The 14,131-nt window shown below is 42.5% G+C and overlaps 1 protein-coding gene across 2 annotated transcripts in view; it reads left to right on the top strand.

The window, feature by feature from the left end:
- LOC117586316 (furin-like protease 1) overlaps window positions 1–14,131 on the top strand; it is a 147,717-nt gene that overhangs the window by 75,780 nt on the left and 57,806 nt on the right. For both annotated transcript variants that reach the window (XM_034276303.1, XM_034276304.1), the window contains exon 4: window positions 12,689–13,549. In XM_034276303.1, coding sequence (XP_034132194.1) covers window positions 12,791–13,549 — 759 coding nt within the window. In that variant the 5' untranslated portion in view covers window positions 12,689–12,790. The remainder of the gene's footprint in view (window positions 1–12,688; window positions 13,550–14,131) is intronic.

Genomic DNA, 14,131 nt, shown 5'->3' with positions numbered 1-14,131 from the left:
CATGCCCGCCCCCCACCGAACACATCTCTTTATGCAAATCCGTTGCCACTTTATTGCTTTTATTTATGTAATTTGTAGCATCTTCATGACATTTACTCGACGCAAACATTTGCATTTGCATTTCCCTTAGACTAAGTTTGCGGGCTGTGGAAACAGTGGAAAAAGCTTTGCTATTTGCCACTTTTAGTTTTTATTGTTGTGGAATCCCTAATCTTTTACGATCTTTACTAATGGAAACTTTGATTTACTTTAATTCCAGGTAAGTTCGCTCATGCAAGGAACCACTTGATGGAAGTCCCTCATTCAAATGAAGGCCAACACACATTTAAGTACAGTCTTCACATAGATTTCAAATTTAAATTTAAGGCAAAATTCGTATGCAATCTTCATGCTGTGCCCATAACATCTATTTCATGTTTTGTCTTCCTAATTCCACCTCAGGGGGAACACACACACACATCTTTTTTTTTGTTATGCCAATTAGACGCATATTTCGTTGATGTCCTTTTTCTGTTATATTTGCTTAAATACCAACACAAAATGGCCGCCGCAGACATGTTTAAAAAAAGAGAGCTCCAGCCAATAAAAAAGGGTTCAAAAAAAGCAGATGCCTGGCAGACAGACAGACCGCAAAAAAAGAACCACCCATTGGGGTTTTTATTGTTATTGCGATGTGTGCCCCTTTTTCCTGGGTGCCGTCTGAATCCTTTTTGCTGTCTCTTGAACCAATGATTGGACTAAGGAGGGAAGCGATGGATTCTGCTACACAGAATTGGTGTCTGGTGGCGTCTGGACTCCAGAAGGAGGCGGCATCAATCACGTTATTTCTCGCTGCTGTGTGGCATTTCCACTTCATTTTTGTCGATTTCGTGGACAATCAAGTGGAAATACTCGGGAATGCTGGCAGCACTTGTCAGGACTACTATGGAACTGATTCCCATTCAGAATCATGCCGAATGAATGCTTTACGTATTTATTAAGTCATGAATGGGACGCTGGCAGAGGGCGTGAAAACAATCACCAATCCCATCCCGTTTGACAGGACCCATTTTCATCATCATTCCCAGGTCCTGCGTCCTGGTCCTGTGTCCTGCATTTTTGAGTGTAAGATCCCTGTGTAAAATTGAGTTTTTTCCTTTTACATTCAACGAATTTAATTTTCCGCATTTTATGTCCTTTTCTGCTTTTCTGCTTGATTTGCGAAGCTTTTCCTTGATTTTTCTTTGCTCTGCCCTGTGTTTGGCTTTCATTGTGAGTGGATGTTTTTTCTGGAAAATCATTTAACATTCTGGTGCCTTAGGCCTCCCAACTTCTCTGGTTATGGAAATGTAAATGTTCCCTCCCGCACCCAAACTGACAGCAGGAAGTAATCAAGTCTATTGATGCCTCTCTTTGAAGAATACTTTCGTGGTTTTTCTAAAAAAAAGCTTGTATTAAGAGAGATATTTGGGGGATTTACTTTGAAAGCAGATAAAAGGTACTTATCGTTTGTATGTTTTCCACAAATCTTCTCAAAGAAACATTGGAAAACCCATGGATCTCGTATGAAATGTTGAGCTTCTTATAAAGCTTTTTTCACTTACTTTGTTTCTTCCAAAGCAACATGTATAAAAACCCTCCTTGGTGTCCTGCTTTTCCACTACATTTAGTCGAACAGATCATTTTCTTTAGAAACATTTGACATTTTTATGATTGTCACGACTTTTGGCCACTCATTCTCATCTGTATGGTCCATCAGTGGCAGTGATGCCCTAAGGCGAGGCATGGCAAGGCACAGCCAGACTCTCATTAGTTCAACAACTAAATTTGCTAGAGGCCACAACTGTAGGTCTACATGTCTTGGGTCTTGGCAATTCAATCAATGGTGGATGGAGGAGGACTGTTTTGAAGGGGGAAAAGTTTTTCTTTCCATTCTTGCAGCCAAAACGCATACTAAAAAGGCCGCCAGCTGATGAGGATAATGCTGCTGATGCTGATGGTGCGATGCCAATGGCGATGGAAAGTAGAGGGAAAGTTACGCCAAATTGAATTCTGTGCAAAAAGAAAAATAACGAAAGTAAAAAGAACAGAAAAAGTTTGCCATTTTTCCATCTTTTAATTCAATCTATGAGAGAGTGAGGAAGCCGAGAAGCGCAGCTCCGCTACCACTTTAAACTTGTGTAAAATTATTGACGTCTTGTGTGGGCTTGTAGGCGTATACTTAATATATTTTAGCATTTTTTATTTATTTTTTTTTTTATCCGGTAGACTTAGATTTTGCCTCTGTCAAATGCAGCTGCTGCCACCCGCAGGAGAACAGGAAATGAAAAGTCATGGAGCAAGCAGTTATCCTGGGACCTGCTCTCATCTTTTGATTTCTTTTTTGGGTTCTACTTTTATTTTATTAGTACGCTTTTTGTTACTGCTGACTCTGCCGTTGGCTTTTAAGATTGGGATTGGGATTCCTTCTTTCTACTCCACATTTGCATATCAATTTGTTCGCATTTCGTGTGTCCTTTCTTTTGGCCTTTTTCTCTATATCTCTCTCTCTCTCTCTCCATTTCATTGCATACTTTTGGGAGTCCTTGCTAAAGTGCATTTCCCATTGTTATAGCTGATGCTGCTGCGAGGAGGAGTAGGAGGACATTTGCTGAGTGAGGAGTAGATGGAGGGTCGCATAGAGGGATGAGGGCGGAACATCTGAAGTAGGAGTAGGTATGCGAGTAGGGGATACTCTGAAGAGCAAGGATAAAGCGGAAGAGACTGAATAAAGAAACGCGTCTGCAGCGAAGGCAGAAGGAGAAGGTCTGCAGGACGATCTAAAGAGGCAAGGAGTAGGCGGACGGGCGTATTGTTGCTCCTTAATCAGGCAAAAATCTGTTGTCTAGCTTTTAGTTTTGTTTTTGCGCTCGGCAAGAGGTTCTTATGGGGGGGGGTAACGTTTATCTGAATGGAACATTTGGGGGCTCTTGCGTTTGAGTTTTCCCATTTCCATTCCCATTCCCATAATTTTTTAGTGCCTTGTTTATTTGCGAGGAAGCTTCTGCTGTTTCTGTATTTGCTTATCGTCTCTGACGAATGGCATTTCCCTCGTACTCTTAGATAGAAGATTGGCTTTGCCACTGCCTCGCCTCTGCACACAAATTTGTCTAGTATTTATGGGTCATAAATCCACTGGAGATCGCTGAAGTTGATTAAATGTATTTGTTGAGACTTGATAAATGTTTAGGGGGCGGAATAGGCAAAACTTGTACAAGCCTTTGATAGTTTTCTGGAGTAATATTTTAGCTGAATTTCTAATGCCAAATATCATAGAAATTTCTCATCAGTTTGCAGAGTTTTTATAGTGAAATTTAATGCAATTTTCTGTGCTAAAACTGTTTCAATAATTGGTTTAAACTATTTTTTGTGCGCTCGTAATTGGTTTTATAAATATTTAATACCTTTACAAATTGTTGTACAACAAATGTAAATGAAAATTGCAGAGCAAAATCTGCCAGTTGCCCGTGGAAACTGTCATTTGTTGTGACATTTCGCTAATAACTGAAAATTAGTGTTTCCCGCCAGTCAGCAGTGGTTTTTTTACCAACAAATCCCCAGCGGAAAAAAGCGTGTACAAATGGGTTAAATGTGGAATTGGACAGGACTTTTCAGACCCAAAAGGTCTGAGAGAAAGAAAATCACAGAAAATGTACCTGCACATTAGTGAACTTTTTGGATTTATACATAAAATTACAAATAATTTAATTTTATTTATTAATGGCATCCAAAAGGTGTTTTCCTATGTCCACTAATTCGAAGAAGATTTTTAGCTTGTTCAGTTTTAATTATATTTTTATTTTCTTCAGTGTAGATTTGGCTTTTTACGTCACTGGCTTATGAAGCAACAAAGTTGCATTTAAAAATTGTTTACTTGTGCAATTTAGCCACTTAAAGCGAGTTGGCAACTGTGAATTTTCATGAATATGCATGAGGGAAGGATCACACACTCACACACTCACACACCCTCCACCCTCTCTAGGGCACTACTGAAAAAATCGCGACAATATGGCATCGCTAAGCCTCTCGCCACTCGAACAACACAATTCGAGGATTGAAGCGGAATGCCGAGTGCCGCTGCCGCCGCCATTGCTGTTGCCGGTGCACAATTTTTGCTGCATCAGCATCAGAGCTGGAGAGGGTTTTAGGAGAAGCCACTGATTATGAAGCGTTGTGCAAATATGGCAAAAAAAAACCGACAGATATCGAGGACTCAGGGGCAAAGATAGAGCACAGATAGAAGAGCTGAGCGTAGAGGTTACTCTGCAGCTCAGCCTTAAGTGTCAAGCAGAAGTCAAGCTCCATCCGCGCACTGCTTTCTCTCTCTCTCCCTCTCTGACACACATACACAAAGAGTGAAGCCACAACTATTTGTCATTGAAAACAAGGGAAAAACTTTCACAAAAATAACAACAACAAGAAGTAAAGTCGGAAATTGTTCCAGGCGTAAACTTTCTAATTGTCTAAATTACATAGACACCGCAGTACACTACACCTACGAGCTAATGAAGGGGCGGTAACCAACACTACACTGCACTACAAAGTGAGAGTTTGTATGGGGGTTTTTGGTTCTTCTGCTTTGTGTTGTGTGGTCTCTGTCTGTTGCGTTTATTTCTGTTTCTGCTGCGGCCAGTGGCGGCTGCTTTAGTGCAGCTTTTCCTTGTTAATTTTTATTGACATTGTCAACTCTTTAGGGGGGATACGATGGGGTTAACGCTTTAGTATTCGTACGGTTTAGTTGTGCTGTGCATGGGGATTTTGTCTGTGGTTATATTCGGATTTGGTCAGAGTCCTGCCACCGGGTGTCGCTTTGTTCTACTTTTATTGGTGGAATTTAGTGGATTGCTGTTCTTTCCGTTTGAATGGACAAGGGAATGTGTGAAGCAAAACTAGTTTGTTGTGGCTTTTCTTTTTCTAAATGTTTTTTTTTTTCACTCTAATTAATTGCAATTTTTTGAAATTTTCGACATGTCTTTTTTGTCTGTCAAACTTTAACTTAGTGTCATTAATAGCTCTGCATTTGCTCGAATGCCAAACTTTTGGCAAGGAATGCCACAGATATATGTATAAATAATAGACTTGCCAAAAATGTGTGCTGCAACTTATTGGACCATGAAAAAATTATTAGGGCACTCGGAAACACAAGAAATAACTTTGTTTGGCCTGTTGCCGCCTGTCATGTTCCACTATTTTTGGCAGTATTTTGTTGTGCGTGTAGTCGTGCTCTCGTTTTGACTCATTCCAGCTGGAGAAGTGGAGCAGGGAGCACTTGGCATAATAATTAAAAATTAATCGGTAAAAATTCGCACAAAAATCATTTTTTCCGTTGCATACATTTCGGCGCCAGGCTTAATTGAAACGCCAACAAGCGACAGCCCTACACAGTGGGAGAGGGAAAACTAGAGACAGGGAGAGGTGCAAAGAGTGACAGAAAAGAGAACACGAATAGACACGCATAAATTTGTGAACAAACAACGGGACAAGGATGCCGCCACCCCTCCTTCACTGGGAAAAGTACTCGCACCGAGTGGCCCCAACGTGTACAGCATTCTGTGAATACTAATGGAACCGCCGCTGCTGCTGCCTGCAACTGCTGCCACTGGAGGGCTGGTGGTGTCGTTTGCTCTGGTTTTTGGTTGCACCGACTTGGGTTCCCCCGCGGATAACTGATGCCACCATCAGACCACCGGCCCCGACCCTGCTGCCTGTTGTCTGCCACTCGACGGACTCCCATGTGGATTACCCCCTACGCGGGAACTGTTTTGGTGTTTTGTCGGTATGCTGCTGCAGTTGGAATTCAAAAATTTGTGCATATTAAGTTGTTGATTTGCTGATTTACACTCTGCGGATCTGCAGAACAGAAATGTTTCCACACCCACCCACACACAGGCACAGAAATGTCAGCCACAAAAACTGCGATTTAGCTGCTAGCACAAGTGAGCGAGATAGATATGCCACAATGTGGCACATAAAGAGAGAAGGACAAACAATTTACGGGGCAGAAAACAGCAGCTGCATTTTCATTTACATTTTCATTGTCAATGTTAATGCGAAGGGCCATCAAAAGCGTAAAAATGGAGCGTGGAATTTCCACTCAAACTGTAAAGTGGACACAGGACCTCGACTTTTGCTGCTTCTGCTCCCCCCTCTGTGACTCCAACTCGACGAGTTCTGGTCTTTAAACTGTGGCTGTCCCTCTGCTGCCTCCCCTCGGACTTCTGCCACTCTGCATCGCCTCCGACTTCTGGCCCTATGCTTCTGACGACTCCAGGTCTTTTGTGCTTTTTTTGGTCTCCCTCCACAAACAGAAGGCAGGCAACAATAACCTTCATCTTCATCAGAAGCCCCGCCAACAGCAGCCTCCACCTTCTGCCTTCAGCATCCAGAACAGTAGCAGCATTGCCCTACCATCTTCATCAGCTTCATTGCCACCATTTTCCTGCCACCACCATCATCATCATCAACATCCATCGTTTCCATCGTTGTCCTCCTCGTCATGAAGCTGCTCACCTGTGTGTGTTGCAGCGTCGCATTACCCATCTGCATTTCCGCTGCTCAGAGAAAGAGGGAGAAACTGGGAGAGGGGGAGAGACCGTGAAAATACAGCTGCAAGAAAATTCTTGGTGCTACTGACTTTTTCTGAATGACTTAATAGTCGCGCCAAGGAGTTTTCCCAGGCAAAAATGGTCAAAGGGAAACTTTATGAGAGGTGTAGAGTTCATGATTTTGGTAAAGGAATGATTTTGAAAGCGTTTTTAGGAATGTTCAGAGGCTTTGTGGAGAGAAAAAGACTTTGGAAGAGATTATAGAAAGATATTCTGGAAAATTGAATATAGGATAACACCATCTATCTCTTAGAGATTGAAGAGTATTGAGCTCTACTCTAGAAGGAGTCCCTCTGCTTGGATAGAGAAACAATAGATCCTTTTAGTCGCACCTCTCGCTCTCTCTCGCTCCTTCAATCACAATAATCCTCAAATAATAGGGTACTTTAATCTCCGTGCTTTCTTTTGAATAAAACAGAGAAAAGAGCCCGTAATTATTCCCCACCTGTGGGAGAAAGTTGAGTGTTTCATTGAGTGGTGGATGGAGGAGAGCTGTCCTGTAGAGTATCTCGCCTACCTCAAACCCTTTCTTCTCTCTGTCTCTCGTTCTGAGAGATTGCACTTGAGGTAGGTTCTGTTCTGTTCTGTTCTGTTCAGCTTCTGCTGCTGTTTTGCTTTTTGTTTTGTTTTGTTTTGTGTTGATGCCTTGAGGCGGCTTTTGTTTTGAATGAAATTTGTAAGGACTGTTTTTTCTCGTTCTCTTATCCTTTTTTTTTGTTTTTGCGTATACTTTTAGGCGCACGGCCGCTCGCCTCTTTTTTTTTAGCCGCCTTCAAGGTGCTTCTTACATTAAGCGTTTTCCCTCCTTCTGCCTTCCCTTCCTGGCCTGCCTGCCATTTTCCTCAAGAGTTAATTTCGCAAATGCAACGCAATGAAAAGAATGCAGAGCGAGTACCATGAAACAATGGAGGATGGAAAATCCCAGTACCACAGCGAAGACACATGTTTGGGGTGTACGGCGTGGGGGCATGCATCATGCATATTCCTCTACCATTTATCTTACGCCTGTGCCTGTGTCCTGGGTTGCAAGGATGATGCCTTCGTGTACCCAGCTGCAAGTGACCATGCAAAATCAATTAATGCTGTCGGGGCACTCAAATTGCATTGCATACCACAAGGCAAGGCACAGTTTCGTTGCTCCTCTTCTCTCTGTCTCTCGCTCTGTCTGCCATGTTTGGGTTTTTCTTTTCGTTTCTTTTTGGTTATCCGTAGCACTTAATGCGCATTCTTCTCTCTCTCTGTTTGCACTTTAAAAAGCAATCCGCAAACCCGAAACAAAACGAAAACGTAATGTGCGTTTCCCTGGGATAAAATACCTTACGGATGCAAAGATCCACATACACAGAGTACCAGTTCGTTCGTATATCATTCGTTTATGCAATGCTACACACAACAATGCAATATAATTACAATTTCTGTGTTGGTCAGAGGGCACCTGGCAGGCAACCTTCTTCCTTGGTGCATTTTGGGACCATTGGAAGAGGGGATTCATTATCGCATGAGGTAAATAATAAAATTACTTTCGTTCATTTGTTGTTCATTCGCGCATTGTTTTCCTCAGGTAAATTTGAGTATAGCCCGGCTGCGAGTCGAGTCACTCAAGAAATGAATGAATGATTGATGGGCTCTGCGGTTGTGGCTCCTGTGGCATCCGAGTGATTGGAATTGATTCAGGAATACACTTTCAGGCTGTACAAATACGATTGTACCCGAGAGTTGTGCATAAATATTGATTGAGAGATTTATGGCGCCTCTGCTCCTGTTTGTTCAGTAAATGCTATCGGAGCATTTCGGCCATTAATATTGTTTCAGTTATTTTTGGAAGTAAATATAGCCAAAATTTGTATTATGCAGCCAAAAGGTAGATCGTTAAGTCGTGTGACATATGAGATCGAGCTGCAAAGTGTAAATTGTTTCACCAATAGACCTTGGAATATCAATATTTATCTTATCTGGAGCTGTTTGTTAGATTCCCATATTATTTTCTTTAAGCTTAAAATGTTTATCTGTTTATTTTCATAATATTTTGTTGAAATTTCTGCATCTTTTCGCCTCTAAATAAATAGTTCCCAATACAAAATCTTGTCCTTTCAGTAGTTTCTTCATATTCTAACTTTTCCCCCTTTTTAACCTGAATAACCTTTTTTTTTTGGACTGTACTTTCTATTTAACAACCTTTAAGGAATAAAGCGGCTACAGAACCTTTTCATGTATAGTTTTCATACAATTTTCCACATTCCTCCATTCATTTCTCATCTTTTCATAGCCATTCCTGACATGACTGTACCTTTTTTTTACTGTGGGCTAGGCTGGCATCATCACAGGTTATCCTCGGACTGGAAATCCTTTGCTGATTTGCCCAAAAGCTAACTTGACTTGACAGCTCCCTGACGCTGCTGCTGCTGCTCTGCCATGGTCTTTCCTAGGGAAATTCTCACACCATCAGTCGCTGTCAAAGTGTCATTTAGAGGTGCAGATGTAGGGAGTACAGTCCCGCCGCATGGCATGCAGGCTGCACAAAAGTATGCAACGCCTTTTGTTTGGCGATCGTGTGCTAATACTCTGCACCTTCCTTCTGCCTCTTCCCTGCACCCTCACACACATGACTCTCTTTTTATGCCTCTGCTGACACTGAGCCACCTCTCTGCCCTCTGCTGTGTGCTTTCTTTGCTTTCTTTTTTCTTTTCTTTCAGTCACCACTTTTCTGCGGGCGTTACCCGCCGCTGCATTCACCGCTTTGTTGTTGACTTTGTGCTCCAGTTGCGGGTTGGGCGCGGAAAAAACTAAACACGCCCATGGAAAAGCCAGTGGGCGCGCGCGTTAGAGAGTGCACATATTTCTCTGTGTGTGTGTGTGTGATGATGTCTTTGTGTGTGTGGGGAGAACTATCATTAAACAAGTGAATCCACCAGCAGAAAACTACAGCCACATGCCACATGCCTCACCTCAAAATCCACCCACACGAAACGCATTAAAAGCCGAGAGACAAACAAAACGAGGCAGCGGCAAAAGAGAGCGAAAGAGCCTCAGATTCTTGACGCCTTTTGACTTCTTGCCCTGCAGTTTTTTGTGGTCGTTTTTTTCGAATGCACTTTCCTCCCACAGAGCTCTCCTCTTTCGTGTTTCTTTTTGGAGAGTTGCTGAGTTTAGAGTATTTTAAGCTTCGTCTCAGGCTTTTCTTTGTAAGCCTCTAACTGCTACTACTTCTATTGCTGTTCTATTGCTTCGTTTTCTGGTTTCTAATGCAGGTTTTATGCTGTTCCTTTTGCTGTTGCTGTTTGCTCCGTCTGCTGTTGCTGCTTCCTTTGGCTTAATGTGTTTTGCTGTATAGTCCTTTCAGTCTTAACCTGCATTTGACATGGTGCTTTGCATGGGCCGCTGATTCGCTGAGAGAAGAGTTGTGAAAGGATGCCAAAGCAAGCAGCAGCCAAGTGTCAGACTGTTTGCCCGAAAAATGCCTCAAGGATTGTTAAACCGATGCCTGGCATTGTCATCTAGCTCTTTTCTCTCGTCCTTTGTCTTCCCCTTTTTCCCTACTTTCTATTCCCTGTTGTCCTGTTGCCTGTGGCCTAAGCAATTTAAGGATTTTAGTTTCTGCGGCCATTTCTGAGTGATTTCTGATTTGTTTGTGTGGAAACGGAAACTCTGGGTGAAAGAGAAGAGATGAGAGACAGAGAGAAACCGGTAATAGATTGCCAGATAATGGGGTAAATCTTGTGGAAGACTTTTCTGGGATTTTATTGAGGAGTTTAATGCGGTTCGTTTCTGCTTTAGGAATGCCCACTCGAAGGGTAAATCAATGGAAATCGATTTTAATACCGTTTTATGGTTGGAATTGAGACATCGATTTGATTTATCGTATTGAGAGCAATCGATATTAAAGTAAGGGTTGTAATTCGATCATAGTATAAATTAGTTACTTTTAAATTGCTGGAATTTGTTATCGATAATGATGTATCGTATTATATATCAGTGATATCGGCATAGAATCATTCGATTATACATAAATGGTACCATTATAAAGCGACAATTAAGCGGAATACATCGAAATGTATATTTTTGAATCTATTTGAAATCCAATTCTAATCCCAAAAAGTAGAGAAAACAATCTCCAAGCTGGTCCAAATAGGTGCTTGAGGTATAATATTAAACAAAAATCCACTTGTAGCCTTTCATCCTTGGCCAATTAGGCACACAAATGGCCAGCAGGAGACACAATCAATTTGGCATTTGGCAAAGACAGCCACAGAGCCAAGTTCTGGCTTCTTTTCTGGCAACTGATTGATCGAATGAGTACTATATGGGGCTGTATGGCACATAAGCAGCGCATCATCACCCATTAATTGGGGGAAAATTGAGGAAACAGAAAAAATATTTTTTGGCGAGAGAAGCGGGGAGGGCAGAGGGTTGTTAGCCAACGTTTGGAAGTGTGCCCCGAGCGATGACTGTGTCCACATTTCCGACAGAGTTCCGACACAGCGTCTATCTCGGTCGAAAAGCCATGGCCATGACGGCAGCAGCAGCAGAAGCAGCAGCAAATCGCATTGATTGTCATCCCGTGGACAAGTTTCGATTGCAAATGAGTTCCAGGGGCAAAGAGTGGATACGAGTGGATCCTAGTTGGAGGAGTAGCTTCTGACTAATGCCCATTGTCAAAATATGCCCATGACTGATGACGGCCCAGAGGCAGGGGAGGGGCAGGGGCAGCCAGCAGCAAGCATCCGCATTGACAGGCATATTTCATCTATTGATGAGAGGATTTCTGGGATTTCTGAATATTTCGAAGAGAGGGGCAATGCCAATAGCAATGGCCGAAGGAGGGCATAATTAAAGCCAAGTGACAGCGGAAATGCCAAGGATCACAAGGAGATGGATAGATTTGTAGTGCTGCTTCTGCTGCTGCTCGAAGGATAGCACGACAGGAAGCCAATGGTGTGCACAGTTCATGGTACGGGGCATACCGCAGCATGATAATCAATTGTTAAGTAGATAGGAAATTGAATTTCTGTGTGCGTGTGGGCCAACTGCTTAAAAAAGTCAGATTTCAGGATTAGTTTTTGGAAAATTCCAACACTTTTCTCTATGGAAAGTAAATACCAAGATCAAAAGATGGTAATAAAGCAGACAGTCTGACAGACAGTCCGAAGTACATACAGCAGAAGAGATCCGAGGCGACTGCTGCCCCCTGGCACTGGCACTGCCACTGGTGGATGCACCTTTTGTGCCTGCAAATTTCTTCCGCATTGAGTCATCGTCAACACCATCTACATCACAGGAGCAGTTCAGGCTGCACTGAGCCCTCTCCCGGAGTCGTCAGCAGTAGCAGTCCCAAGGACTTTGACTTTGAGTGACGGCATTTGTCAGTGGCAGACACAAAGTAATCATTACTTGCAGCAGGCAGCTCCGGCCGCTCCTCTTTGCCTCCACTAAGCGTATACTTAATAATAAGAAAATAAGTGCCATGTCAACGTGGAGTGGGCCAAGAGGGCAGAGGGTATACGGGGCCGCAGGACTCACATGCTAACGAAAAGTGGAAAACGGTGTCAAAGTCAACGACAAGAGCAGCCACTCGGCGGCATCCTACGGCGGTCGCCGACTATGGATGCACAGTTTCTGATGCGGATGAAAGAAACGTTGCTGTTGCTCGTGGAGAGAGAGAGAGAGAGAGAGTGAGAGAAATGGGGGCAACTTCAAAGTGCAGCAAGGAACAACCCGACGTGACGGCTGACATCTTGAGACAAATTGAAGCGTTGTTTCTACTGTTTATAAAGATAGCTCGTAAAAGCAGAACACAACTGATGCGATGCTCGGCGCTGTGGCCTTTGGGGTCGAGAGGCCGCAATTGACATCAAGAAAAAGTTCAGAAATAACCAAAGCTTGCAATGAAAAGCAGCGGTGGTTTTCAGTCATGTGAAATGTGGTTGTAAAATGCGAATTGTGTTACAGAAAGCTTACACGAACGAACAGCTATTTTAAGTGAATAAATGATAAAAATAACATTTTAAAATAACAAAACCATTCCTATAATTATAAATAATTTTTCTATAAAAATTGTATCTTTGCAGCATTATCAGAGCAAAAGCAACAATAGCAAAATCTACTTCATCCTGCCGCTGCTAGCATTCCAAAACAACAATAATCAACATTTTGAAAAATCTTCTCGCAACATGAAAAACGACGTCGTGCGATGGAGCAGGCAGCCAACAAGCAACATCATTAGTAGAAGCAGCAGCAGTAGCAGCAGCAGAAACCACACCAACAGAAGCAAATGCAACAAACTGAATGTGCGACATGCAGCAAAAAGGAGAGCCTCCTCACACACAAATGTTGTCGCCAACACTGCGTTGCAGCGGCAACACGCAGAAGGACAACAGCAAACAATCATTGAATGTGATATAAGAAATTTCAATTTCAATTGCAATTTATTCAAAAATAGTTTTTTAACGCAATGCGAAACGAAACTAAGTGGCAACAACAACAACAACAGTAGACATTTAACAAAAACGAAAAGAACAACAACAAATGCATCGTCGGCATTGCTGTTCATTTTGAAATTTAGTGCCGTAGTTTTTTTATGTAATTTTAATGTCGGTTTCGTGGCCGGAAGTGTGGGAGCAGCCTCCGCCTCCTCCTCTGCATCAGCGCCACCAACGCCCGCTCCTCCATCACTCAAAGTGGATGCCGGCCAATCGCCAGTGCTGCCCCCCTATGTCCTCGATTATGAGACGGGTGGCAGGGCCAAGTTGACTCCCAACAATGGGGGAAAGTATGGAAACTCTGGAGGCAGCGGCGGCGGCGGCAGCAGCAGCAGCAGCACCAACGCCATCGGACACTATACCCACACTTGGGCGGTGCATATACCCAATGGGGATAATGGCATGGCCGATGCGGTAGCCAGGGATCACGGTTTCGTCAATTTGGGAAAGGTAAGTCAAAGCTCATGGTTTTTCTAGTAAATTAGACATTAGACATTATGTTTATAAGGAGGAGAATCGGAGTAGGGAGAATATACTTAAGTCCGATTCAAAAATATTATTTTTCCAGAATGTTGTGCTATTTATTTTCTTGTATTTTTTCATATTCTTTGAAGTGTCTTCTTTTGTTCATTGTATATATTATATTTTTCCTATACTTTCTTTGATATTATTATTTTCTGGCATAATTTGTTCATTTTCCTGAAATCATTTAAAAGATTTCATTAAAATTCTTTGCAGCATAACAAAAGTAATTAAGCTTTGATTATTATTTGTGAAATTTCCTTGAACAAACATCTCGCCTGCCTCCTGCCTAGCATTTCAGCCTACTTAAATAAACAAACTAATATTCCGTTTCTTTTAAAAGTAAATCCATCTTCATAATCTAATTTTTCCCGCTGTTGCTACTTTCCACCCGCTTTACTCATTTGTCAAAGAAGTTTTCTTTCGGCCAGCACCTAAAGCAATCCACAGTCACGAGGCGAAAGTCGGTCTGTGTGGCACAGACACAAAGGCAGACGGACACACGGCAGA

This window comes from Drosophila guanche, unplaced genomic scaffold (assembly GCF_900245975.1).
Source record: "Drosophila guanche unplaced genomic scaffold, DGUA_6, whole genome shotgun sequence".
Taxonomy (NCBI): domain Eukaryota; kingdom Metazoa; phylum Arthropoda; class Insecta; order Diptera; family Drosophilidae; genus Drosophila; species Drosophila guanche.
The sequence above is the reverse complement of the archived record's forward strand: the minus strand, read 5'-3'. Positions and strand labels throughout refer to the sequence as shown.